The sequence below is a fragment of the Syngnathoides biaculeatus genome, chromosome 22 (genome assembly GCF_019802595.1).
Source record: "Syngnathoides biaculeatus isolate LvHL_M chromosome 22, ASM1980259v1, whole genome shotgun sequence".
NCBI classification, from domain to species: Eukaryota; Metazoa; Chordata; class Actinopteri; order Syngnathiformes; family Syngnathidae; genus Syngnathoides; species Syngnathoides biaculeatus.
Window position 1 is genome coordinate 5,231,895 of NC_084661.1, and position 25,683 is coordinate 5,257,577.

At 46.6% G+C, this 25,683-nt stretch overlaps 1 protein-coding gene across 16 annotated transcripts in view; it reads left to right on the forward strand.

The window, feature by feature from the left end:
• galk1 (galactokinase 1) overlaps window positions 1-17,679 on the forward strand; it is a 70,590-nt gene extending 52,911 nt beyond the window's left edge. For 15 of the 16 annotated variants that reach the window (XM_061810215.1, XM_061810212.1, XM_061810216.1 and 12 more), the window contains one exon: window positions 4,907-5,223. In XM_061810215.1, coding sequence (XP_061666199.1) covers window positions 4,907-4,981 — 75 coding nt within the window. In that variant the 3' untranslated portion in view covers window positions 4,982-5,223. Of the gene's footprint in view, window positions 1-4,906; window positions 5,224-13,652 lie in introns of those variants that run through there. The other variant, XM_061810213.1, reaches the window with a different exon arrangement.
• The last annotated feature ends 8,004 nt before the right edge of the window (window positions 17,680-25,683 follow it).

Sequence of the window (25,683 nt, forward strand, 5' to 3'; positions counted from 1 at the left end):
TAGTCTTTCACATCCTTTTGGAGAAACTTTTTTCCACTCTTCTTTGCAAAACTGTTGCAACTCGGATTGGAGAATTTTTTTGTATAAACTGCCCGTTTAAGGTCACACCACAGCATCTCAATTGGATTTCAATCCGGACTTTGAGTTGGCCACTCCAAAACCTTATTAATTTTTTTTTGCCATTCAGAGGTGGACTTGCTGGCATGTTTTGGATCGTTGGGCGAATCGGATAAATATACAGCGCAGTGGCACGACTCGTGAGAGCGTTAGCCTTACAGGTCTGAGGAGCGGGGTTCAAATCCTGGCCCCACCTGTGTGGAGTTTGAATGTTTTCCCCGTGCCTGGGTGGGTTTTCTCCAGGCACACCGGTTTCCTCACACATCCCAAAAACATGCATTCATTGGAGACAATAAATACACTCCATATTAATAATTAAAACTCATTAATACTTTGTGGTGCCACCTTTTGCTGCAATCACAGCTGCAAACCGCTTGGGGTATGTGCCTATCAGGTTTGCACATCGAGAAACTGAAATTCTTACCCATTCTCAGTGAGGTTGGATGGAAAGTGTTTGTGAACAGCAGTCTTCAACTCTGCCGACAGATTCTCGATTGGATTCAGATCTGGACTTTGACTTGGCCATTCTGACACCTGGATACTTTTATTTGTGAACCGTTCCATTGTAGATTTGGCTTTGTTTTGAATAATTGTCCTGTTGAAAACTAAATCTCCACCCCAGTCTCAAGTCTTTTGCAGACTCCAACAGGTTTTCCTTAAAAAATGGTCCTGGATTTGGCTCCATTCATCTTCCCATCAACTTTAACCATCTTCCCTGTCCCTACTGAAGAAAAGCAGGCCCAAACCATGAGGCTGCCACTACCATGTTTGACAGGGTGATGAGCTTTGTTGGTTTTCCTCCAAACATATCAATTTGCATTGTGGCAAAAAAGTTTGATTTTGGTTTCATCTGACCAGAGCACATGCTTCCACATATTTGGTGTGTCTCCCAAGTGGCTTGTGGCAAACGTGAAACGAGACTTTTTATGGATATCTTTGAGAAATGGCTCTCTTCTTGCCAATCTTCTATAAAGGCCAGATTTGTGCAGTGTACTGTCACGTCCCATCGGAACGAGAGTAGGACCCAAATGCAGGACTCGGACGATGCAAAGTAGTTCAAGGAGAAACGTTTATTATATGTCGAGGTCGGGGATCGAGCAGGCAGTCCGGTGCAGCAGCGGTAGTTGGGACGTCTGGCGAAGAGAGCAGGTGAGTGGGCAGGAAGGAGTCGGTACACAGGAGAACGATCAAGGCAGGCAGAAGTATCAGAGGAGTCAGGCTTACAAGGGTGGTCGGAGAACGCGCGAAGGTCGGTACACACAGGTTCGATCAGGGATACCGGAGCACACGAACGGGACATGAAGCTCAGGTGCTGGAAACGCGGGGAGGCGGAGACTGGGATGAAAAGCCGGGCAAAGAGATTCAAAATCAAAGTCATCGGAGTCGTACTCAGGCACCCGGTCATACAAATCACGGTGCCAGCACCCGAGCGTCTTTGCCCTACGGTAGGTTGAAGTACACCAATCCGTATGAGGGAACCCGCTTGGCCATCTAATCGGGACCTCCGCGTGGCGGCCAGAGGAGACGCCCCGGCCGGGCGCTCCCTTGTGCCTCCCGCTGCGCGGCAACTAAGACATCGTCCTCGCCGGCGAAACCGGCAGACCCGCAGCTGGTGGTGAAGCTTCCAGCCCAGAGAGAGGAGGAGCCGCCAAATCACGAGGCGTTCTGCCGCGAAATGCGGGTGGAGATAGAGCGGCAGAGAGCTGAATTGGCGGCTTTCACGGCCCAGGTCCGGCAAGGATTGGCGAACCAGCCGAGCTACGCTGACGTCGCAACGGCGACTGACTCGCTGCTGATGCAGGTTTACGTGGCAGTTGGAACTGACCCGCTCCCGAGACACGCCCACGTGTCAGTTTCGACTGACTCTCCGCCTACTCAGGTTCACGTTGCCGTGGAAACCGACCCGCCCCCTCGCCAAGCGCACGCTGCAGTGGAAACAGACTCGCCACCTGGTCAAGTGCACGTCGCAGTGGGAACGGACTCGCCACCTCACCAAGCGCACGTAGCTGTGGAAACTGACCCGCCTCCTCGCCATTCCCACGTCGAGGTTTTGGCTGTTCCGAGCAGAGCTCACGCGGCAGTTGGAACTGACCCGCTCCCGAGACACGCCCACGTGTCAGTTTTGACTGACTCTCTGCCGACGCTCGTTCACGTTGCCCTGGAAACGGATTCGCCACCGCGCCACGCCCACGTTGCTGTTTCAACGAATGCATTGCAAGTTCACGTGGCAGTGGGGACCGACCCGATGCCGCCTCACGTTGCTGTCCAGGAGGTGGCGACGTCTCCACAGCAGCTTCTCGTCCGTGCCCTGGAGTACCAGTGGCGACCGGTCTGCGGTCGCTCCCCGTTCTTGCTCTGTCGGTGACCGGTCCGCGGTCGTCCCCTGTTCCTGCTCCGACGGCGACGGGCAAGTCCATATGTTCCCGTCCAGGAGGTGGCAATGGTGCCGCCACCTTCTCAAGTTCCTGTCCAGGAGGTGGCGATGGCGATGGGGTCGCCGCCTTGGAAAGACCCGGCGTCGCCGGGACCGACGCAAGGTAGACTGTCTGCCGGAGGACCAAGCCAGTCCAATCCGGGTAGGCTCCCTGACGTCCTCTGCTTCCGTGTCTTACGCTCCGCCAGCGAGGTATGAATATGTCCCGAACACGACCCGTCCGGCTCCTCATATTCTTCTGGACTCTGACTTTTCGGAATATGAGGAGGGCCGTGATTTGTATGACCGGGTGCCTGAGTACGACTCCAATGACTTTGATTTTGAATCTCTTTGCCCGGCTTTTCATCCCAGTCAGTTTGCTCCGCCTCCCCGCGTTTCCAGCACCTGAGCTTCATGTCCCGTTCGTGTGCTCCGGTATCCCTGATCGAACCTGTGTGTACCGACCTTCGACCGTTCTCCGACCAACCTTGTAAGCCTGACTCCTTTGATACTTCTGCCTGCCTTGATCGTTCTCTTGTGTATCGACTCCTGCCTGCCCGCTCACCTGCTCTCTTCGCCCGACGTCCCAACTACCGCTGCTGCACCGGACTGCCTGCTTGATCGCCGACCTCGGCATATAATAAATGTTTTTCCTTGAACTACCTTGCATCGTCCGAGTCCTGCATTTGGGTCCTACCCCCGTTCCGATGGGACGTGACATGTACGACTGTTGTCCTATGGACAGACTCTCCCACCTCAGCTGTAGAGCTCTGCAGGTCATCCAGAGTGGTCATGGGCCTCTTGGCTGCATCTCTGATCAGTCTTCTCCCGGTTCGAGGGTAAAGTTTAGAGGGACTGCTGGCTCTTGGTAGATTTGCAGTCGTTTGATACTCCTTCCATTTCAATATGTTTGCTTGCACAGTGCTCCTTAAGATGTTTAAAGCTTGAGAAATCTTTTTGCATCCAAATCCAGCTTTAAAATTCTCCACAGCAGTATCTTTAACCTGCTTGGTGTGTTCCTTGTTCTCCATGATGATCTCTGCACTTTAAACAGAACTCTGAGACTATCACAGAGCAGGCACATTTATAGGGAGACTTGATTACACACAGGTGGATCGTATTTATCATCATCAGTCAACATTGGATCATTCAGAGAGTCTCACTGAACTTCTAGAGTGAGTTTGCTGCACTGTAAGTAAAGGGGCCGAATATTAGTTCACGCCAGACTTTTCAGTTTTTTATTTGTTAAAAAAGTATAAAATATCCACTAAATTTCTCTGAACTGATGTTTGGTGCAGAGGTACAAACTACAGTCTAGACCTGTCAATCTACCTGAAGGCAGAGGAAGGCTACCCTCTCATCCCCCAGGGTAAACCCCAAGATATAGGCCCCTGAGCCAAGGGGCAATAAGTATACCCACACCTGCTCAGTGTCTCTCACCGTGGGAAACTCCAGAGTGGAACAGAGTCCAACCCCTCTCAAGAGGAGTGGTACCAGAGCCCAAGCAGTATGTAGAGGCAAGTCCGACTATATCTAGTCGGAACTTCTCAACCTCATGCACCAACTCGGGGCCCTTCCCTGTCAAAGTGGTGACATTCCATGTCCCTTGAGCTAGTTTCCTTAGCCAGGGATTGGATCATCCCCACCTTTGGCCACCGCCCATATCAAATCTCACCCGACCTGTGTGGCCCCTCTCGCAGGTGGTGAGCCCATGGGAAGCGGGACCCATGTTATCCTTTCGGGCTGTGCCTGGCTGAGGCCCATGGGTACTGACCCGGCCACCAGCAACTCGTCTTCGAGCCCCACCTCCCGGCCTGGCTCCAAAGGCATGCCCCAGTGAACCACGTCCGGGCAAGGGAAACCAAGATCCAATATTTGCACTCGTCTTAGGGGGTTTGGAGCCGTGCTTTGTCTGGTCCCTTACCTTGGACCTTTTTACCATGGGTGATACTTCCAGACAACTTAGCTCCTTGGATCATCGGGACACACAAACCCCTCCACCATGATAATGGGACGGTTCGAGGAGGGGGTGATTCAAGGCAGATAAGCAATTACTTTTGGCAATATAGTGTACATTTTTGTGCTTCCTTGTCCCTTCCACCATCTTGCAACAAGCTTTTTACCTGTCAGGATGGACGGAGTCCCATCCACTTCTCTTTCAAGAGAGCTCCCCGACCACAATTGCTTTCAAGGACTGTACACCCCTTAAACCTTCCCCGAGGAATTGGGATACGTTGTCATTGTTGTGCACACAAACAAGGGGCAAGACAAAGGGGAAGGGCTAATAAGTAGAATTGTTATTAGTTCTTATTATTGTTTGTTTTGTAGATGCTCATTGAATGTGTGTGTATGTGCTTGCTTTCTCTTCCTCAACAGGAGCGTTACAGTGGAACCCCAACTTTCTACATTGCAACTCCTTCAGAGGGTGCTCGGGTTCTCAATCTGTCCTGAGTTCTGTCAATCGAGAGATAAACCTTTTGATTTACGATGAATGCTTCGAATGACCCCCACTCACCCATTTTTTTCCCCCATTAAGACTAAGATTAAGATTTTTCGGGTTCATTTTTCTTGACACTTTTCTGTAAGCAACACTGTTAAATACTGTACATGGATCAAATGTTTTGCCCTTTGTTTATTGTACATTTATGTGTTGCTAAATATATAGAAATGAAATAAAAAGATTTCACCCTCCACCCATTATTTTTTTTGTACCCCACTGTATAATAACAAGAGTGTGCAGCCCTATGGGGGCACAAGCCCGTCTATTCTGTAGGCTGTGCCCCTCCCGGATCGGTCGTGGCACAGATGAATAATACCCGGCCCCGGTACCGTTAACCTGCAGGGTGTCGGTGGAAATTAAGCTACTGTGGGTCGAAGACAAAGTAGAGGAATAAAGCGGATTCTTTGGCAGAAGAAGACATGCACAGAGCCTACAACTAAGTGTTGGGACTTTGAAAGTTGGGACATATGAACCAGCTATGTTGGTTGAGATGATAAAGGTTTATTTTTTTATTTATTTTTTTTGGGGGCGCATCCAAGACAGCAGGTGGAAAGGTAAGAAGGCTAAAAATTTAGGAGCAGGGTTTTAATGATTTTACCACGGAGAAGGTGGGAAAAGAAATTAAGCTGTGGTTATTTTAAATGTTGGTGAAGGAAACATGGGTGATGAAAAACTGATGGGTAAGTACGGCATCCAAGAAAGGAACTTTGAGTGACAGATGCTGGTGGACATTGCTAAAAGGATGGAAATGCTACCTGTGAACACCTTTTTCCAGAAGGGGAAGGAACATAGGGTGACCTACAAAAGCAGTGGTAGAAACACGCAGGGAGATAACATTTTGTGCGGACGATGTCATCTGAAGGAGGTTACTGATTGTAAGGTAGTGGTGGGGGAGAATGTAGCTCAACAACATAGGATGGTAGTGTGCAAGAGATGCTTCTGGTAGTGGGGAGGAAGGAGGAATTAAAAAGACAATGATAGAGCAGAAAACCTGTGGTGGAAGCTGAGAAAGGAAGAATGTTGTGCGGCCTTTCAGAAAGAGCTGAGTCAGGCTCTTGACAGACAGGAAGGGCTCCCAGAAGACTGGAACACTGGAGCCAATGTGATCAGATAGACAGGCAGGAGAGTACTTGGTGTGTCTTCTGGGAGGAAAGGGGACAAAGGTCACTTGGTGGTGGAACCCCAAAATCCAGGAAGTTGTTCAAGAAGAGGTTAGCGAAGAAGTAAGAAATAGAGGACTGGGGAGAGGAGAAAGGAATACATTGAAATGTGATATAGGGCTGTAGGGTTTACCAATTAGACATTCATGAAACAGGACAAAAAGGAAGCAGAGACACCAGTTCAAGTTTGACAGCTCATGAGGAGAGAGGAGAGAAAGTATCTCATACAATTCACCACTGCACTCTCTGATTATCCTCTCCTCAGCACCTCTATTTATTTGGTTTCAAAACCCCCTTATTTAAATGGATGTTACAAAAAGGAGACGGGGGAGCAAAACATAGTTGGAAACAAAGTGTACTTGTTTGTTCATGTGTGTGGGTGCATGTGTGTGGAAGACTGTTGAGTATGTGTGGTCATCATTTCTTTTAATAGACAACAGGTGCGCCTGGTTCTAACAGTTCTGATGATTAAATGTTCTTGTTCATGTGCCATCTCTTCTTGAGCAGCTGCCACGTAATCTAAAGCAGAGCTAATCATTTCTTTCTTGGAAGCAGATGTATGATAATTATATTCACAATTATTCCTACAAGGGAAAAGGTAGAGGTGGCGAAGGCTAAACAAGAGGCATAAGACGACTTGTACACTAGGTTGGACACGAAAGAACGATAAAAGGATCTCTACAGGTTGGCCAGACAGAGGGATAGAGATGGGAAGGATGTAGAGCAAGTCAAGGTGATTAAGGATAGAGATGGAAATGTGTCGGCTGGTGCCAGTAGTGTGCTAAATAGATGGAAAGAGTACTTTGAGAAGTTGATGAATGAAGAAAATGAGAGATAAGGAAGATTAGAAGAGGCAAGTGTGATGGACCAGGAAGTGGCAATGATTAGTCGGGGAAGTTAGAAAGCCACTAAAAAGGAAGAAAATTGAAAAGCACTTGGTCCTGATGACATACTTTTAGAGATATGGAAGCAATTTGTCGAGGTGGCTGTCCTGGTTGTCCCCTGCAACATCACATGGACATCAGGGACAGTGCCTCTGGATTGGCAGACTGGGGTGGTGGTCCCTCTTTTTAAGAAGGGGGCCAGAGAGTGTGTTCCAACTAAAGGGGCATCACACTCAGCCTTCCTGGTAAGGTCTATTCAGGGGTGCCGGAGAGGAGGGTCCACCGTAAAGTCGAATCTCAGATTCAGGACGAGCAATGTGGTTTTCGTCCTGCCCGTGGAACAGTGGACCACTGTGCACCCTCGGCAGGGTCCTGGAGTGTGCATGGGAATTTGCCCAACCAGTCTTCATGTGTTTTGTGGATTTGGAGAAGGCGCTCGACCGTGTCACTCGGGGAGTCCTGTGGTCGGTTTGCAGGAGTATGTTCAGTCCCTGTACAACTGATGTCAGAGTTTGGCCCGCATTGCTGGCAATAAGTCGGACTCATTTTTGTTGAGAGTTGGACTCAACTAAGGCTGCCCTTGTCACCAATTTTGTTCATAACTTTTATGGACAGAATCTCAAGGCACAACGGAGGGGTAGAGGGTGTCCGGTTTGGTGGACTCAGCACCACATCTCTGGTCTTTGCAGATGCTGTGGTTCTGTTGGCTTTATCTAGGTGTGATCTCCAACGCTCAAGTGTGAAGTGGCTGGGATGAGAATCAACACCTCCAATCTGACACCATGGTCCTCAGAATCAGAATCAGATTGAATGGCCAAGTGTGTAAAAACACACAAGGAATTTTTCTTCAGGAGTCGGTGCTGCCCTGATACGACAGACAAAATAAGGAACAACAAAGAACAAGAGACATTTCTGTTTATATGGACCATTCCTTATAGAATGTGCAAGATTTAAAATCTAAACAAATAAGCGTTAACAATGTCAATTGTTCAAAGGGAGCAGGAAAGACTCCAAAGACAAATTGTGCATTCTACAAAATATAAAAATATATATATTTTCAAAAAAGTAAATACACACACATATATATATATATATATATATATATATATATATATATATATAGTGAAGAAAATAAATATTTGAACACTGCGATATTGCAAGTTCTCCCACTTAGAAATCATGGAGGGCTCTGAAATTTTCATCGTAGGTGCATGTCCACTGAGAGAGATAATCTAAAAAGAAAATCCAGAAATCACTATGTATGATTTTTTTAACGATTTATTTGTGTGATACAGCTGGAAATAAGTATTTGAACACCTGTCCATCAACTAAAATTCTGACCCTCAAATACCTGTGAGTCCGCCTTTAAAAGTCCACCTCCACTCCATGTATTATCCTGAATCAGATGCACCTGTGTGAGGTCGTTAGCTGCATAAAGACATCTGTCCACCCCATACAATCCATAAGACTCAATCTTGTAACATTACCAAAACCAAAGAGCTGTCCAAAGACACCAAAGACAAAATTGTACAACTCCACACGGCTGGAAAGGGCTATGGAGAAATTGACAAGCAGCTTGGTGAAAAAGTTCCACTGTTGGAACAGTCATTAGAAAATGGAAGAAGCTAAACAATGACGGTCAGTCTCAATCGGAGTGGAGCCCCATGCAAGATGTCACTTCGTGGGGTCTCAATGATCCTTAGAAAGGTAAGGAATCATCCCAGGACTACACAACAGGACTTGGTCAATGACCTGAAGAGAGCCGTTTCCAAGGTGACTCTTTGTAATACACTAAGACGTCATGGTTTGATATCATGGGACCACCGTTTCCAAGGTGACTCTTTGTAATACACTAAGACGTCATGGTTTGATATCATGCATGGCACTGAAGGTTCCCCTACTTAAACCAGCACATGTCAAGGCCCGTCTTAAGTTTGCCAAAGACCATTTGGATGATACAGAGGAGTCATGGGAGAAACTTTTGTGGTCAGATGAGACCAATATGAAACTTTTTGGTCATGATTCCACTAACCATGTTTGGAGGAAGACGAAGGATGCGTTCCATTCAAAGAACACCATCCCTCCTATGAAGCATGGGGGTGGTCGCATCATGCTTTGGGGGTGTTTTTCTGCACATGGGACAGGACAACTGCACTGTATTAAGGAGAGAATGATCGCAGCCATGTGAGATTTTGGGGAGCACCCTCTTTTCCCCAGTCAAAGCATTGAAGATGGGTCGTCGCTGGGTCTTTCAACATGACAATGACCCGAAGCACACAGCAAAGAAAACCAAGGAGTGGCTCTGTAAGAAGCATGTCAAGGTTCTGGCGTGGCCTAGACAGTCTCCAGACTTAAACCCATTCGAAAATCTTTGGAGAGAGTGCTGAAACCCCATGTTTTTCAGCAACAGCCCAGAAACCTGTCTGATCTAGAAAAGATCTGCATGGAGGAGTGGGGCAAAATCGCTCCTGCAGTGTGTGCAAACCTGGCGAACAACTACAGGAAACGTTTGACTTCTGTAAATGCAAACAAATGCTACAGTACCAAATATTAACATTGGTTTGCTCAGGTGTTCAAATACTTATTTCTAGCTGTATCACACAAGTAAATCGTTAAAAAAAATCATACACTGTGATTTCTTGATTTTTCTTTTTAGATTATCTCTCTCACAGTGGACGTGCACCTACGATGAAAATTTCAGACCCCTCCATGATTTCTAAGTGAGAGAACTTGCAATATAGCAGGATGTTCAAATACTTATTTTCTTCACTGTATACTACTAATGCTGAGTGGACCAGTAGGGTGTCAGTGAGTGTCCTAACATGGCATAAGGCAGAAAAACAGGTGCGCTGATCAAGATCAAGGACTTGCAAGAGGGGAAAAAAAAAAACTGTTCAGATGCCTGCTACTTTTGTCCTTCATTGATCTGTCTAGCTTTCCCGACGGAAGGAGCTAGAAGAGCTGGTGGCCAGGATGTGGAGGATCCGAAAGAATCCTGCCTGCTCCGGACCTAGTTCACGTTGCGTTCAAGTCCTGAAAAGTGGGCAGAGTGGTGCCGATTGTCCGTTCAGCTGTTTTGCGTATTCATTGCAGTCGGAGTTTGTCCTTTTTTGTGGTGGCCACAAACCAGACTGTGATGGAGTTACACAGTATTGATTGCTTTTTTGGGGACTGGTATAATGGTGGAGCGTTTGAAGCAGGCTGGTACTTCATACAGTTTTATAAACCTGTTGAAGATCAGGAGCACATTGTTCTGTGCAGACTTTGAGGCAGGATGGGGACGCAAGGTCTGGGCATAGTGCTTTGTTGGTCTTTTGTTGTTTGTAGATCTGTCTAACGTCCCCTCCATGGATGCTCAACGGTGGAGAGGATGGTGGAGTTGAAGGTGGTGCGGCTTGTGGTGCGGGTTGGTGAGTGCGTAGTCTGGAAGTGTGTATTTCAAATCTGTAGAAAGAGCTATTTAGGTCGTCGGCGATCCCTCTCCGGGAGTGAACGTCACTTGTAGTTAGTGAGCCATTGTCGAGCATGCCGAAGGGATTTGGAGTCATTTGCGCCAAGACGTTTTTCCAGCTTAAGAGCATAGTCTCTCTTTGGTAATTTCTTTAGTCAGATTTCTAGTGCGATCATAGAGCGCCCTTTCCCCACTGTGATATGCAATCTCTTTAGCCTTACGGAGTTGCCTAAGTCTGTCTGAAAAGCACTGCTAGTTTTTGATCGTGTGAAAGGATTTTGTTGGAACACACTTCCTCACGGAAACTGATATACGCGGTCACAATATCTGTGTATTCATCGAGGCTGTGCGCTGATTTCTCAAAGACACTCCAGTCTGTACAGTCAAAGTAGCTTTGAAGTCTAAATTTGGCCTCGTTGGTCCACTTTCTAACTTATTTTACTAAAGGCTTTGCACATACAAGTGCTCGCCTGTATGTCTTTATTAAGCACAAGCAGTGATCAGAGGAGCCAATGGGTGTGCGAGGAATTGCACGATATGCGTTTCTTATGGAAGTGTAACAATGGTCTCGGGTGTTATTTGCCCTTGTCGGACATTTCACGTGCTGTTTGTATATAGGGAGGTCGTGATTAAGTTTAGCTGTGTTAAAATCTCCGAGCATAATGAACGGTGAATGTGGGTGGGTTTTTTTTCTCTGTCTAGTTTACTTGCTCGGTGAGCGTTAGCAGTGCGATGTTCATGCTAACTTGAGATGGAATGTACACACCGACTAGAATAAAGGATGCAAACTCACGTGGTGAATAAAATGCCTTACAGATAAAAAAAAATGACTCTAAAACCAGGCTGCAGTGGTTGCTTAGCTGTGTAACGTCCGTGCACCATTTTTCATTGATTTGATATCTGTGTTAGCTCCTGGACGCAGTCCGCACGGTGAAGTTGAAAGCCCGGTAGTGTAATGGTGGCGTCCGTGGTTTGTCCCCAAAGCCAAGTCTCTGTAAAGCACAGGGCAAAGTCTTTGCGGGTCCTGATCAGAAGCAGAAGTTCGTCAATTTTGTTGGCTAGGGAGCGTGGTTTCGCCAGATGAATCGATGTGAGCATTAGTCGATGTCCTATTTTAAATCAGTTGGAAAAGGGTGGCATTCTCTCTCTGGGTCGGGGATTATATCCTGCTCCAAATAGAGGAGTTCAAGTATCAAGTATATGGGGTCTTGTTCACAAGTGAGAGAAGAATGGAGCAGGAGAACGACAGGTGGATCGTTGGAGTGTCTGCAATTTTGCGGACTTTGTGTTGGTGTGTTGTGGTAAAGAAGGAGTTAAGTTGAAAGGCGAAGCTCTCAATTTACCAGTTGATCTATGTTCCAACCCTCACCTATGGTCACGAGCGATGGGTCGTGACTGAAAGAACAAGATCCTGGATACAAGCGTCCAAAATGAGTTTCCTTCGCAGGGTGTCCGGGCTCTCCCTTAGAGATAGGGTAAGAACCTTGGTCATCCGGGAGGGACTCAGTGTCGAGCCACTGCTCCTCCACATTGAGAGGAGCCAGATGGCTGGGGCATTTGATACGGATGCCTCCCGGACACCTCCCTGGTGAGGTGTTTTCCGGGGATGTCCAACTCGAAAAAGACCCCAGGATGACCCAGGACATGCTGGAGAACTATATCTCTCAGCTGGCCTGGCAACGCCTTGGGATCCCTCCGGAAAACACTCAAGGAAGGTGCTGGGGAAAGTGAAGTCTGGGTATCCCTGCTAAAGCTACTTCCCCCTAACTTGGAGAAGCGGTAGAAAATTGATGGATGGATGGATGGACGGAATTTTTTTGGACCAATCACATTAAGGTGGATGTGAACTAGAAGACAGCTGCCCTGTGCAAAAATGTGGCCAAAACGGGCAGAAGAATCGGTGCAGAGGGGCTCACCCCATTCGAGGAGAGAATCGCGGTTGTCATGAGTGGAACCGCTCTCTCGAGTTGTGGGTGCACATGGTGACTGATCACCCCACAAGTTAAGTACCATCTATTTTCGTAGCTCAAAACAAGTGTTTGTAAAGTAACCTCCACTCAGCCCTGTGAGATTAAGGTTCATGCGTAAATGTCTGTATGTTATTTGTAATATTTTTATTCACAAAGAAGCCAATCAGCTTATCAAACACTATGTAAAAATTTGTCTTGTTTGATAACTAGATTTAGTATTTAAATACACAGGAGCGGTCACGTTGTTGTAACCAGGTGCTACATGTTAAGGGACTTATCAACCTGTTGATGCTTCTTATCAGAGAAGCAGAGGATTCATCCACCTTTCCTCTCCGCTCCAACCGCAATTGCCCACCCAACAGGTTCTGTCCTTACCCGTGCCTACTGATAGTCTTTTGAATGTACTTAATTTGAAAATCTACATCAGATGCACGTGATTAGAATGTTAAAATGACACAATTTACCCCCATTGTCCAAAAATGATGTAATTTTAATCACATGCAACCTGTGTAGGTCTTTAAATGGAGCAAATTCAAAGGACTTCCCCCCCCAGTGCATGTGCTGGAGTCACAACCCCATTGTCAGGGCAATCAATGGTAGTAATGATCCCCTTGATCAATTAATAAGTCTCCTCACAAATAGTAATTTAATAAAATGCGCAACAATTGATTTTAGTCTTTGCATCTTTTCTTCTTCCTTTCGGCTTGTCTCGTTAGGGGTCGCCACAGCATGCCATCGTTTTCCATCTAAGCCTATATCATGCACCTTCCTCTCTAACACCAACTACCCTCATGTCGTCCCTCACAGAATCCATCAACCCTCTCTTTTGTCTTCCTCTCGCTCTTTTGCCTGGCAGCTCCATCCTCAGAACCATTCACCCAATATACTCACTCGCTTGCCTCTGAGCATGTTTGTTTGTTGGAGAACGTGTGATGTACACAAATGTGAAGCTTAAGGGTTACAATCATATTGAACTAACAACGACTGTGAGAGGGAACAAAAACTCAACTACTCCACTACTGTTAAATAACTTACACCACCGGAATGTTTCAAACCTGTGGACCCTAACTCCTTTTTTTGTTTTATTCAATATCTATTTGAAAATTGTGAATATATAGTGGTTGTTGCAAAATACTGGCAGATATTTTATTTTTCAGGGAGTCTGCATTCTGGAGCTTTTCGGGCCCCATTGAGATGTATTCGGACTTTCGGACTGGTGCATGGACTGTGCTATGGACGGTGAGTCGTGGAAAGACTCCTATGGATTCTCTACGCGACGGACTTTAGCAGTGTCACAAGCAGTGCACTATAGTGAGGATGGCCACAGTTTAAAATGTCTTTTGTTTCCATGCGTGCGCGTGGTTTGCCATGTTAGATTCCACGATTGTATACTTGGTATTTTACCGGTCTATTTGTTTTTGCCAATATTCATTCACAGTGCTGTGCATTCTTTGTCTTCCAGTTTAGGGCCTCTTCCATTTGTCGCCAGAAGAGTTTCTAATGGATGTTTGTAGAGGAGTTTCTGCTCTTTCTGTTGGCAGAAACGTTTTTTTCTTAGTGAGAAACCTTGGCACCACACTGAGGTTATGTCGTCAAATACATAAATTCAAGTTCTTGAATATGAGTTGGCAAGTCGGTTTATTTGGCTGTCCGGTGTTCACTTGGTGCCTCGGGGCTGACAAGGGGACACAGGGACTGTTTCAGCCTCATTAGAAAAAATATTTTTCCTAGTCAATGGTTAACCTTAAAATCCCACTGACATGAAAAGTATGATTTTTAATATGTTTTTCATGGAAAAAAAAGGCTTCCAGGAGGGACCCATCTGATTTTGACATTGACACATGGATTTTTGTAACTCCCACCATGAAAATCTTCTCAAGGGATTTTTTGGGGAGAAGAAGTAGGGAGTGTTGTTATTAGCAGACGCCCACTCAGGCAGGTTCATGTGTTGATACCAGTTTTACTTGCAGGAAGGTAGCTCTTTGTTCCTTTGTGTTAGCCAAAATGCCAGTTGGTTGTATTGCTGGATATTGCTCGAATACTCGGGAAGAAGGATTCACTCTTCACACTTTTCCAAAACACCCAGTTCGTCGTGAAAAATAAATTGAACAGGCGCAAAGGACGAGAGCTTCATGGGTTCTGAATGACAAGTATGTGTGGATAGAACAATTAAAAAAATAATAGTTTGGAGGGCGGGGGGGCGAACGTAATCCTTCTTTCACTTAGCGACAACAATGCTCACGGCCGGGCCACAGTGGCTCGTCAATGCCCGCCGGGGTGGCTCGTTGTGGCGCCTGGCCGCTTGACAGCGTTGTCGTCGCTCTTGGCTGAGTACACTACATACTGTCATACATACTGTCACGGAGTTTGTTGGTAGTTAGAAGTGATCCACATATCCTCTAAATATGGCTCAAAGCGATGGGGTAATACTGCCCCGGTCACTTCACTCGATTGTGAGATGTTCTCTTCTTCAAAATTAGCTTCCATGTCAGAAGGGGCGTCGGAAAAATTTCGAAAATCTCCCATAGCAGGTGCCACTACGTGTTTTCAATGGCCAATGTCCCATTGTGGCATCTGCTGATTACGTTGTCTGTATTTTTCATTACAATATCTATTTTACAATGTTTATAGGCATGTCAATGGGACTTTAAGTTGATGCCTCTGAGCATTTTAAGGATTTCTTGATCAATAGATTCTTCCAAATTGTAGTTACTAGTTTTGTATTTTTAAGGGCAAATAGTGGGTTCTGAACTCCAATCAGGTGTCACTAGGTGGCTCTGTTTGTCATGAGTTTTGGCAACTCATCAGAGGGGGGTAGGTAGTGTTTTTTTTTTTTTTGCATTATATGAGATAAAACCTGAGTGAGGCGAATTGAAGTCTGAGCTTAGAAAGTAAGATGGACAAACTACTTAAGTAATCTACTTTAAAGGAACTGTAAGGTCGACTTCAAAGGAATTCATGGCCATTTGGGGTTTTTAAACCTTCACTTTGCTATTCCTCTCACGCTTTTGCCTTGCAGCTCCATCCTCATCGACCTTCTAACAATATACTCACTCTCTCGCCTCTGGACATCTCCAAACCATCGAACTCTGCTCTCTCGCACCTTGTCTCCAAAACATCCAACTTTGGCTGTCCCTAATCCTGTCCGACCTGCTCACTCCTACCAAGAACCTCAACATCCTCATTTCTGCCACCTCAAATTCTGCTTCCTGTTGTCTCTTCAGCACCACCGTCTCTAATCCGTACATCATGGCCAGCCTCACCACTGTTTAATAAGCTTTGCCCTTCATCTCTCTCTTCTGTCACATAACACACCAAACACCTTCCGCCAGCTCCACAGCCATCTCTCCAAATTGCTTCCATACTTCCACAGGTATGTCATCAGGACCAAGCGCTTTTACATTTTTCATACTTTATAGGACCTTTCTTCCCTTTAACTTCCCTCTTCCTTATCATTGCCACTTCCTGGTCCATCACACTTACCTCTTCTACTCTTCCTTCTTTTTTAGGTGAACATTCATATTTGTTTTACACTGGATGCCCTTCCTGACACAACCCTCTGCATTTATCCAGCCTTAGGACCGGTCTACAGACTGCACTGGCTTGTGCCCACATAGGGCTGCTTTGAAAGAAAGAAATCTATTATTGAGAAAGACCTGTGAACTGATGAGAAAATTGTGTATTTTCTCTTTATGCAGTGTTTCAGCCTCCCTATGTCAACAAGACCAAAGACATCCATATAGTGTTATAATATATTGGAACATTTTTGCTATTTTTAAGATTTGAACAATCTATTTGTGAATTTAATGTAAGATTAAAATATCTTCCAATAATAATTATAGAATTGTCTGAAAAGTTTAATCAGTGTGAAAATTTTTTATTTGGAGTGCATACACTGACATACGAGGCCCCGTAACTCAGTGGTTAGAGCACTGGTTTGGTAAACTAGGGGTTGTGGGTTCGTATCCTACTGGGGCCTCCACTCCCTGAGAAGGGTTGCGTCAGGAAGGGCATCTGACATAAAAATTGTGCCAAACATATATATGCGTTCATCTGAGATGACACGCTGTGGCGACCCCGAAAGGGAAAAGCTGAAAGAAACACACACATACACTGACAATTGTATCAAGCTTGTTGAATATTGTCGCCTGTAAAATTATACTATACTGTACTATTTTTTGGAAAAGGTAATCTTATATAGACAAGTATTAAGACTCCTCTTTGTCTGCAGTTATAGAAGGTCGACAAAATAGAGTATAATTGGAATCAATGAGGCATTTCTCTTTTGGTTGCCTTTCTTGTAATAAGAGTACCGGTAAATCAATTTTAAATTTGACAATATAATCCATCATCTTAATTCTCTTGGCCCGTGATCAAATGCCAATGACATTCCAAGAGACAAAAGACAAGTGTGACGTAAAATGGCTCTGTGCATCATAATTTTAAATAAATTACGAATTATGCATTACTTATTGTTGCTTTTATGAGTTTTCAGGAAATGTTTTATTGTATTGATGAATTTTATTTGTAAAAGGTGTTAAATATGGTCTCTTAAACAACACCAGGGTATAGGAGAGTAATGAACAAAACAGTCAAACATAAAGTAACAAGAGGATAATATGTTCTGGGGTGATGGTGAATTATGGTGTGCAAGGAAAGATTTGGGTGAGTCGTGTGTTTAGTGTGTGTGGAACCAATCGGAACAGGAAACCAGAAAGATAGGAATGAAGGTTCGTGCTAGTGGCATGCGTGATTTAGTTTTTTAAGCTGAAACAGAAAAGCCTTAAGACATCAACAAATCAAATCACGTACTCATCCAACATAGTCAATGAGTGACGCTGGTATCTCAAAATAGTTGACTTTCGACATGCATTAATTGGAGACTCTAAATTGGCCCAACATGTTTGTGAGTGTGACTCTTGTCTGTCTACATGTGTGTAATTTGACTGGCCAAATCATGTTGTACCTTCCCGCTTCAGCTGGGATTGGCCCAAGCACTCCTGCAACCCTCGTGAGGATAAGCATCTCAGAAAATGGATGGATGGATGGATGGATGGATATAAAGTCACTTGTTAAAATATGACAAACTTTAGAAAACTGATCTTGATTAAAATGCAGCTGAGAACAGGTGTGTCTTCAACCTTGATTGAAATACACTGTTTCAGCTGATTAAGGCTTTCTGGGGGTTTCTTTGACTTGTAGAGCAAAAAAGCAAAATGCAGCTTCTCAATATGTGGTTTTACCTCAGGGGACCAATGGGGAAAAAATACAGATGCAGAATACCTAAGGGGTGTGGAGGGTTCGTACTGGTCAGGAGGTCACTGATATATCTTGGTCCTAGACCACCATTTCCAAAGTCTGGCCTTGGGGCAAAATGCGGCCCTTGGTCAAATTTTATCTGGCCCGTAGCCTCTGTCATAAAATCAATAACATCTGGCCCGCACATAGACTTAATGCATAAGACAGAAGTAACTGTTACCTGTAAATGGCTTAACTTACACACTAAATGCTGTTCCTCTTTTACCCACTAAAGGGCAGGAGCCCGTGTGACTCCCAATTTTCTCAAATGGCAACAATCAACAACAAAAGGTAAGTTGACAGCAAGGGCCGATGCTTCAAGGATGGGTGGAAATTGGGCTATTTCTTCACTTTAAATACACAAAAACTGTGCCTCATTTGCAAAGAGACGGTGGCTGTTTTTAAAAGGTTCAATGTCAAGCGACTGTCATGATCCTGCCGCTCCAGCACGAGCTGTGCGGGTGCCCGTGCGGGTGCGCTGATTGGGAGGTGCACACCTGCGCCTCATGCAGCCTGATTATGCTGTGGATTTGTATGACCGCGATGACAACTGGCCGGGGCCAGTTCGTTGATCTTCATGTCCCGTTCGTGTGCTCCGGTATCCCTGATCGAACCTGTGTGTACCGACCTTAGTCTGTTCTCCGACCAACCTTGTAAGCCTGACTCCTTCGTTACTCCTGCCTGCTTTGATTGTTCTCCTGTGTACCGACTCCTGCCTGCCCGCTCACCTGCTCTCTTCGCCCGACGTCCCAACTACCGCCGCTGCACCGGACTGCCTGCTCGATCCCCTCCCTCTGCATATAATAAACATGTCTCCTTGAACTACCTTGCATCTTCCGAGTCCTGCATTTGGGTCCTACTCTCGTTCTGATGGGATGTGACAGAACGAACTGGCCACAACAGGACCCAGCAAGAAAGACCCGGCGTCGCCGGGACCGACGCAAGGTTGACCGTCTGCCAGAGGACCAAGCCTGTCCAATCCGGGTAGGGTCCTTGACGTCCCCCGCTTCCGTGTCTTAAGCTGCGCCAGCAAGGTATGAATACGTCCCGAACACGACCCGTCCGGCTCCTCATATTCTTCTGGACTCTGGACTTTTTGGAATATGAGGAGGACCGTGATTTGTATGACCGGCTGCCTGAGTACGACTCCGATGACTTTGATTTTGAATCTCTTTGCCCGGCTTTTCATCCCAGTCAGTTTGCTCCACCTCCCCGCGTTCCCAGCACCCGAACGTCTTCGCCCGGTGGATACAAATACACCAATCCGTTTGAGGGAACCCGCTTGGCCATCTACCCGGGACCTCCGCGTGGCGGCCAGAGGAGACGCCCCGGCCGGGCGCTCCCCGGTGCCTCCCGCTGCACGGCAACTAAGACATCGTCCTCCCACTCCTCACCGGCAACGGCGAAACCGGCAGACCCGCAGCTGGTGGCGAAGCTTCCAGCCCAGAGGGAGGAGGAGCCGCCAAATCACGAGGCGTTCTGCCGCGAAATGCGGGCGCAGATAGAGCGGCAGAGTGTTGAATTGGCGGCTCTCACGGCCCAGGTCCGGCAAGGATTGGCGAACCAGCCGAGCTACACTGATGTCACAACTGCGACGGACTCGCTGCTGATGCAGGTTCACGTGGCAGTTGGAACTGACCCGCTCCCGAGACACGCCCATGTGTCAGTTTCGACTGTGTTAGGTCCAAAGCACGGACTTCTCGCTCAATGTGGACTCAGAGGCCCCGGCAACAGGATAAAATGATGAGACAGATGCAGAGTTGTTTTTCACCAAGCTGCAGCTTGGGGAGAGCTCGGGGGGAAAAGAACATATTCTCCACACCCGCACGTAAGACTCTCTCCGAGCTTCCCCAAAACCACATATATTTATTGAGTTTCACACAGGGTGGGGGAGAGCAGGTTTCACAAGAGAAGTAAAGTTGTTTTGCAGAAACAGTTAATCTTCTCAAGGCCGGGTGTCCTCTGATTAGACACAGTTCTTCCTGTTACAAAAACCCACAAGAATGCAGCTATCATAAATGTGCAGTCACTTTGAGCTCTTAAGCTTCCCATAGACAAACAGTACACACACGCATCTTTGCACAGTAACAGAGTTATTAAAAGAGATTTATGACACATGAGGTGATACATTTCACAGGCCTCTGTGAAATGTGTAAGCTTATCTTACATTTCCCCCCTGTTGTGGATTTTTGGAACATCAATTGAGCTCAGTCCTATAACAGGTTTTAGAGCACAACATCATAATAATGCACAACATAGGTACCCAGTCAGGGGGAGGCGAAAACCCTCTTAATAGGGAAAAATTCCTCCCCTGCCCTCCGCTTGGAGCGACAGCCTCATGGCCTGGCTGAAAAGGGAACCAAATAAAAAATGGCAGAGAACACAGTAAACCTAAATAAAGAGGGAAAGAAAGCGGAGGACAGAGGTTACTAGCACATGTCCTCACCGGTGGGGTTTGGTTCTCAGTACCGCACCCGTAGACAGTAGGAAATCAGTCAGTATTTATACCGGGTCGTCAGGTTCGTGGAGAGCCTTCCTCTCCAGGGCCGTCAGGGCCATGGTAGTCTCGTCATGCGATGCTTCGGGGCCTTCCCCACTAAACCAGATCAGTGTCCCTACACTGATCAGGAGGAGGGTTGCTACAGCTGCAACTGTAACTCTCACACTGGAACCCATAGTAGCTGCTTTAAGTGACAGGATGGACCTTTTTGGTGTGGGACTGGTGAATCCACGTCTCTCCGCGATTTTGACACCTGTGGGTGTGGTCAGGAGCACTGTGAATGGGCCTTCCCACCTCAGGCTGGACCAGCACTTCCTCTTGATGACATTTATCAGCACCTGGTCTCCTGGAGTCAGCGATTCCTGTGTGGAAGGGAGAGAAGGACCTGGCAGATCATTTGCTCTTTTCACATTGTCATTTTGGAAAAGTCTAAGCAGCCAGTCTGTCATGGGGTCAAGTTCCCCTTTTTCCTCCTGTACTCCTGACGCTTCCCATAATGGAAGATGAAAAGGTCTTCCTTTTACTGCTTCAAAAGGTGTGATGCCTGTTACTGTTGGAACTATTCTCATGTATGTTTTGACTAAGGGCAAACACTCTGGCCATGGTTTCCCTGTTTCTTCCATGGTCTTTTTGAGTCTAAGTTTGATAGTGCCATTAGTTCTCTCCACTAGTCCTGCAGTCTGTGGATGATAAGCACAGTGATGTTTTAGGCTGATCCCTAGATGTTGGGCCATTTCTCCAATAATTTGGTTAACAAAATGTGACCCATTGTCACCCCAAATAACTCTTGGAATACCGTGATCTGGGATGATGTTTTTACATATAGCTTTTGCTACTGTCAGTGCATCTGGCTTTTTTGCTGGGAAGATTTCTACCCATTTTGAGAATGAGTCCACTATTACTAAGCAGTATTTGTGTGGACCGGATCTGTTCAGTTCTATGAAATCCATGTGGATGATTTCAAATGGGTAAGACCCTTGTGGGCACTTCCCTCTTGTAGGTCTGACATCTCCCTGAGCATTGTGTTTGCAGCATTGTGAGGCACGATCTGCAAAAATTTTTAAAATAGGTAATGAGGCCTTTGGTACAGTAGTTATTTTCTACTATCCCCACCATCCCCCCTGTTGAGACATGGCTTGGCCCATGACTCAATTTAGCCACTGCTTGAAAAAGACTCCGAGGGAGGCAGGGTTTGTCCAAAACTCTGTAAATGCCCAGGCCGTCCATTTTTGCTCCTGCTGCAGTCCACTGTTGCTTTTCATTCGGCGGGGCATTGTCCTGCATGTCCTTCAGAACTTGGAGAGGGATGATGTCTTGCTTCTGCGAAGGATGTGTCGTTCGTTCACACTTATCTTCATCTGTGCTGTCTGCTTCTTCTTGAACATGGGTGTGGCTTGTTCCCATCACTGCTTGTTTTGCTGCTTGGTCAGCTTTAGCATTCCCTTGGGAGACTGGATCTGTGGCTTTCGTGTAGGCTTTGCACTTACAGACAGCAATTCTCCTTGGGAGTAGAACTGCTTGGAGTAAGGCTTTGAGCAGGTCAGCATGCTGGACTGGTTTTCCACTTGATGTTTGCATGCCTCTCCTGGCCCATTGTGCAGCAAAGACGTGGAGCGTTGAAGAGGCATATTGGCTGTCCGTATATATCGTGACCTCTTGACCTTGGAAGAGTTTGCATGCTTCTGTGAGTGCCACGATTTCTGCTGCCTGCGCTGACCAGTTGCCAGGGAGCTTTCCCGCTTTGAGTATTGCCTCTTCTGTTACCACTGCATAGCCTGTATTGTTCTTTCCATCAGGTGTCTTGGATGAGGACCCATCAACATAGACGACGTGACCTACTCCCAATGGAGTGTCTCTGAGATCTGGGCGTGGCTTGCAGCAGACTTCAGTTTTGTCTGTGCACCTGTGCGGGTCTCCATCTTCTGGAGTTGGCAACAGGGTTGCAGGGTTGAGAGTGTTGCATCGCTGTATGGTCAGATGTGGTTGTGAGAGTAATGTAGCAGTAATGCTGAGGTGTCTAGCTGGTGACAGAAATGACATCTTGGACTGAGTGTGCAGGATGTCCACCGCGTGGCTGACTTTCAAAGTGAGTGGATGAAACAGGACTATTTCCGCTGAAGCTTGTACTGCCATTGCTGCTGCACAAACTGCTTGAACACATGGTGGCAGTGCAGAAGCGACGGGGTCTAGTCTCTTGGAATAGAATCCCACAGGGCGTGCTTTCCCACCATGATCTTGTAGCAGCACGGAGGTCATGAATCCTTCTCTGCAGTCTGCGGTTTGGATAAATGGTTTGTCATAGTTCGGGAGGGCTAACACCCCGGAACTGGTGATGTGCTGTTTGAGTTCACTGAAAGCTTCTTCTGCTTGTGGTGTCCACGTTATTGGAGCTTTGAGTTCCATCTCGTGAGCATAGATGAGGTCTTGAAGTGGTTGAGTCATTGATGCATAGTTTGGAATCCAACTTCGACAGTAATTGGTCAAACCGAGGAACATCATCATTTGTCTCTTTGTGGTTGGTTTTGGAGCCTCTTGAACTGTTCTTCGTCTGTCATCTGTGAGTCTCTTGCCATGTTTAGAAAGTCTGTGTCCCAGGAATGTGACTTCCTTGAGACAGAATTGGAGTTTTGGGAGCGATGCTTTGTTTCCAGTAGTTGCTAAATGTTTGAACAATGCCAGTGATTGCTGCTGGTTCTCTTCCGCTGTGGGGCTAGCAATGAGGATGTCATCCACATAGATAAGGATTTGAGTAGTTGGTGCGTGTGGATGCAAATTGACACATCTGGTGATTTCGGTGGAGAAGATCGTGGGGCTGTCACAAAATCCTTGTGGCAACCTGGTGTAAGTGTACTTCACCCCATCGAAAGTGAAGCCAAACCAGCCTCTAGCAGATGGATGCAGTGGGATTGAGAAGAATGCATTGCTGAGGTCAATAACTGTGAAGAACTCTTGATTTGGCTTTAGTTCGTTTAACAGGCTGTGTGGATCTGGCACACAAGGAGCCCTTGACTTGACAGCTGCATTCACTTGTCTTAGATCTTGGACCAGTCTCCATGATTGTGAGTCAGCCTTTTTCACAGGGAATATTGGTGTGTTGCACTCTGCTGTGTCGTCTTCAATCAAGATCCCTGCTGTCAACATATTCTGAATGACTGGTCTGAGTCCTTCTTTAGCATCTGGTTTCAATGGATATTGTCTCACCCGTGGTCTGTAGGTCGTTTTTGGTTCTATCTTTGCTGGTATGGCAGTTGTCATCAAGCCAACATCAGTTTTGGATGAGGCCCACAATTGGGATGGCACTCCTGGGAAGTCCGTTGCGGCATAATTAGCCATCACTGCCTTCTGTCATGCATTGAGATGTTTGGTTGGAGTGGCCGTGGTTTGCCAGTAGAGCTTTCTTAGTCTCACTTCTCCCATGGGATAGGTCGTGCAAGTGAAATACCCTCCTCCATGATCCTTCCAATTCTGAAGGCCTGGGTATTGGAACGTGAGGGCCAGTCCCGCGATGTTTTTCCAGCTCATTCCTGGACTCCGAGATAGGGAGACATGGTACAACTTTCTGGGATTCAGGCTTTCAGCTTTTGGAGGAATTGAGACTACTACCCATGCTTGTCCTTCATCCGTGGCTACTATGTGATTTATGATGATCTTGGTGGGTCCAAGTTGGTTGAACCTCTTGACCCAATCTCCACTTGTTTTTTTTGTCTTGAAATACTTGAGAGTAACATGGAGTGGCCATTTCCCTTGTGGAATTCCCAGTTTTGACGTGAGCATCTGTGTTGCAGTTCTTTCTAGGTCACGGACAACTGAGGTTGGACCAACGTTGTCAAGGTCCAGTGAATAAAATTCATCCGGTGGTCCGTTTCCTTGGCTGACACAGGCGTCCATCTGTTCCATAGTTTTGATTGGTTTGATCCCATCTTCCATGGCAATCAGGTTTATTCTCAGTGCTGTCAATAGGTCTCTGCCCATTAGATTCACAGGGCAGGTGTTGCTCATAACAAACTTGGTTTCAATTTGTTGGCCATCTTCATCCTCTACCAACACCGGGTGAGACCATAGTTCGCGTTGTGCTAGGCCTCCAGCTCCTATCACTATGATTTGTCTTCTGGAAGCTTTTACTCCCTTAACTGGATCTATCAGGACTGAATGGTCTGCTCCAGTGTCACATAAAAATTTTGTTGGTTTTTTAAATGGCCCAACTTTGAGCCACCGAAATGGTTTGGGTCTTCAGCGGTCTTCCAGATTTAAGATGGAGAGGTCAAAAACTTGGATTGATGATGCTTCCTCCGGGTCTGGTAGTTCTTCTGGCTCATCACCCTCATCTTCTTCTCCCTCTAATAGTCATTGATCATATTGTGGATTGAATGGGGGGTCTCTTGGTGGTTCTCGGTTGCTCCCTCCCTTCCGGCTGTCCGGGAGGGGGCATTCACGTGCCATGTGTCCCTCTTTCTGGCAGTTGAAACAGTTCTTGGGACTCCTGCATTCTCTAGTCAGGTGTCCTGGTTTCCCACAGTTGTAGCACTTCAGGCTTGGTCCCCCTTTTTGTTGACCTTGACCTCTTCTTTGACCTCTCCTTTCTCCTCCTCTTTGCATAGCGTACACCTCAGAGGACTCGTGTGTCTCAGTAGACGTCGCCATTCCTCTTATGGCTGCAGTCAGCGCTGCCATGGCTGTTGTGCTGTCCATTCCCTTCTTTCTTCTATGGTTCTCCTCTGCATGACTGGCCCAGTCCATCAATTGGTTGGTGTTCAAAGTTCTGTGAGTCACACAGTGTTTTTGGATGAACCCGCTGATGTGTGGTTGGAAACCGTCCATAAGGCATTGTCTTGGCTGGCCATGGTAGGGACCATTGTCATTAGCATCTTCAGGCAGCCCACTGTTGGTTTTGAATATTCCTTCCAGTCTGATCTTGAAATCATGGACTGATTCTTCTGGTTTCTGGCGGCACTGTCTGATTTTGCTGTAATCTGGTGGCTTCTGGTAAGCTGTCATTACTCGCTCCAGTACTTCATTCATCCTGGTAGTCAGGAGGGGGTCATCTGGGCGTAGGATTGGTCCATTGTTTCCTCCACGGGGGTTAAAATTTCCTCTCACTCTTCCCCAACGATGTTTCAGCGCTGTCTTGAATGCTGTCTCCACTTCAGTCCCATTAAGGTGAAAAGAGCTTTTTAGTTCTCTGAAATTAGAACACCAGGAAGCTGTGTCTGTCTCTGGATCCCCCAGGCCTGTACAGGCTTCAGAACATTCAGTTGCTGTCCATGGCCTTGGCACTAGGATGGTGGGTTCGTTATCTCCATCCATCCCATAATGAGGATTGGCAACAGCATACAGTGGGTACATCTCTGCAGCTCCACTTGTAGTTCCACTTGCCCCCGCTGGGTGGCGTT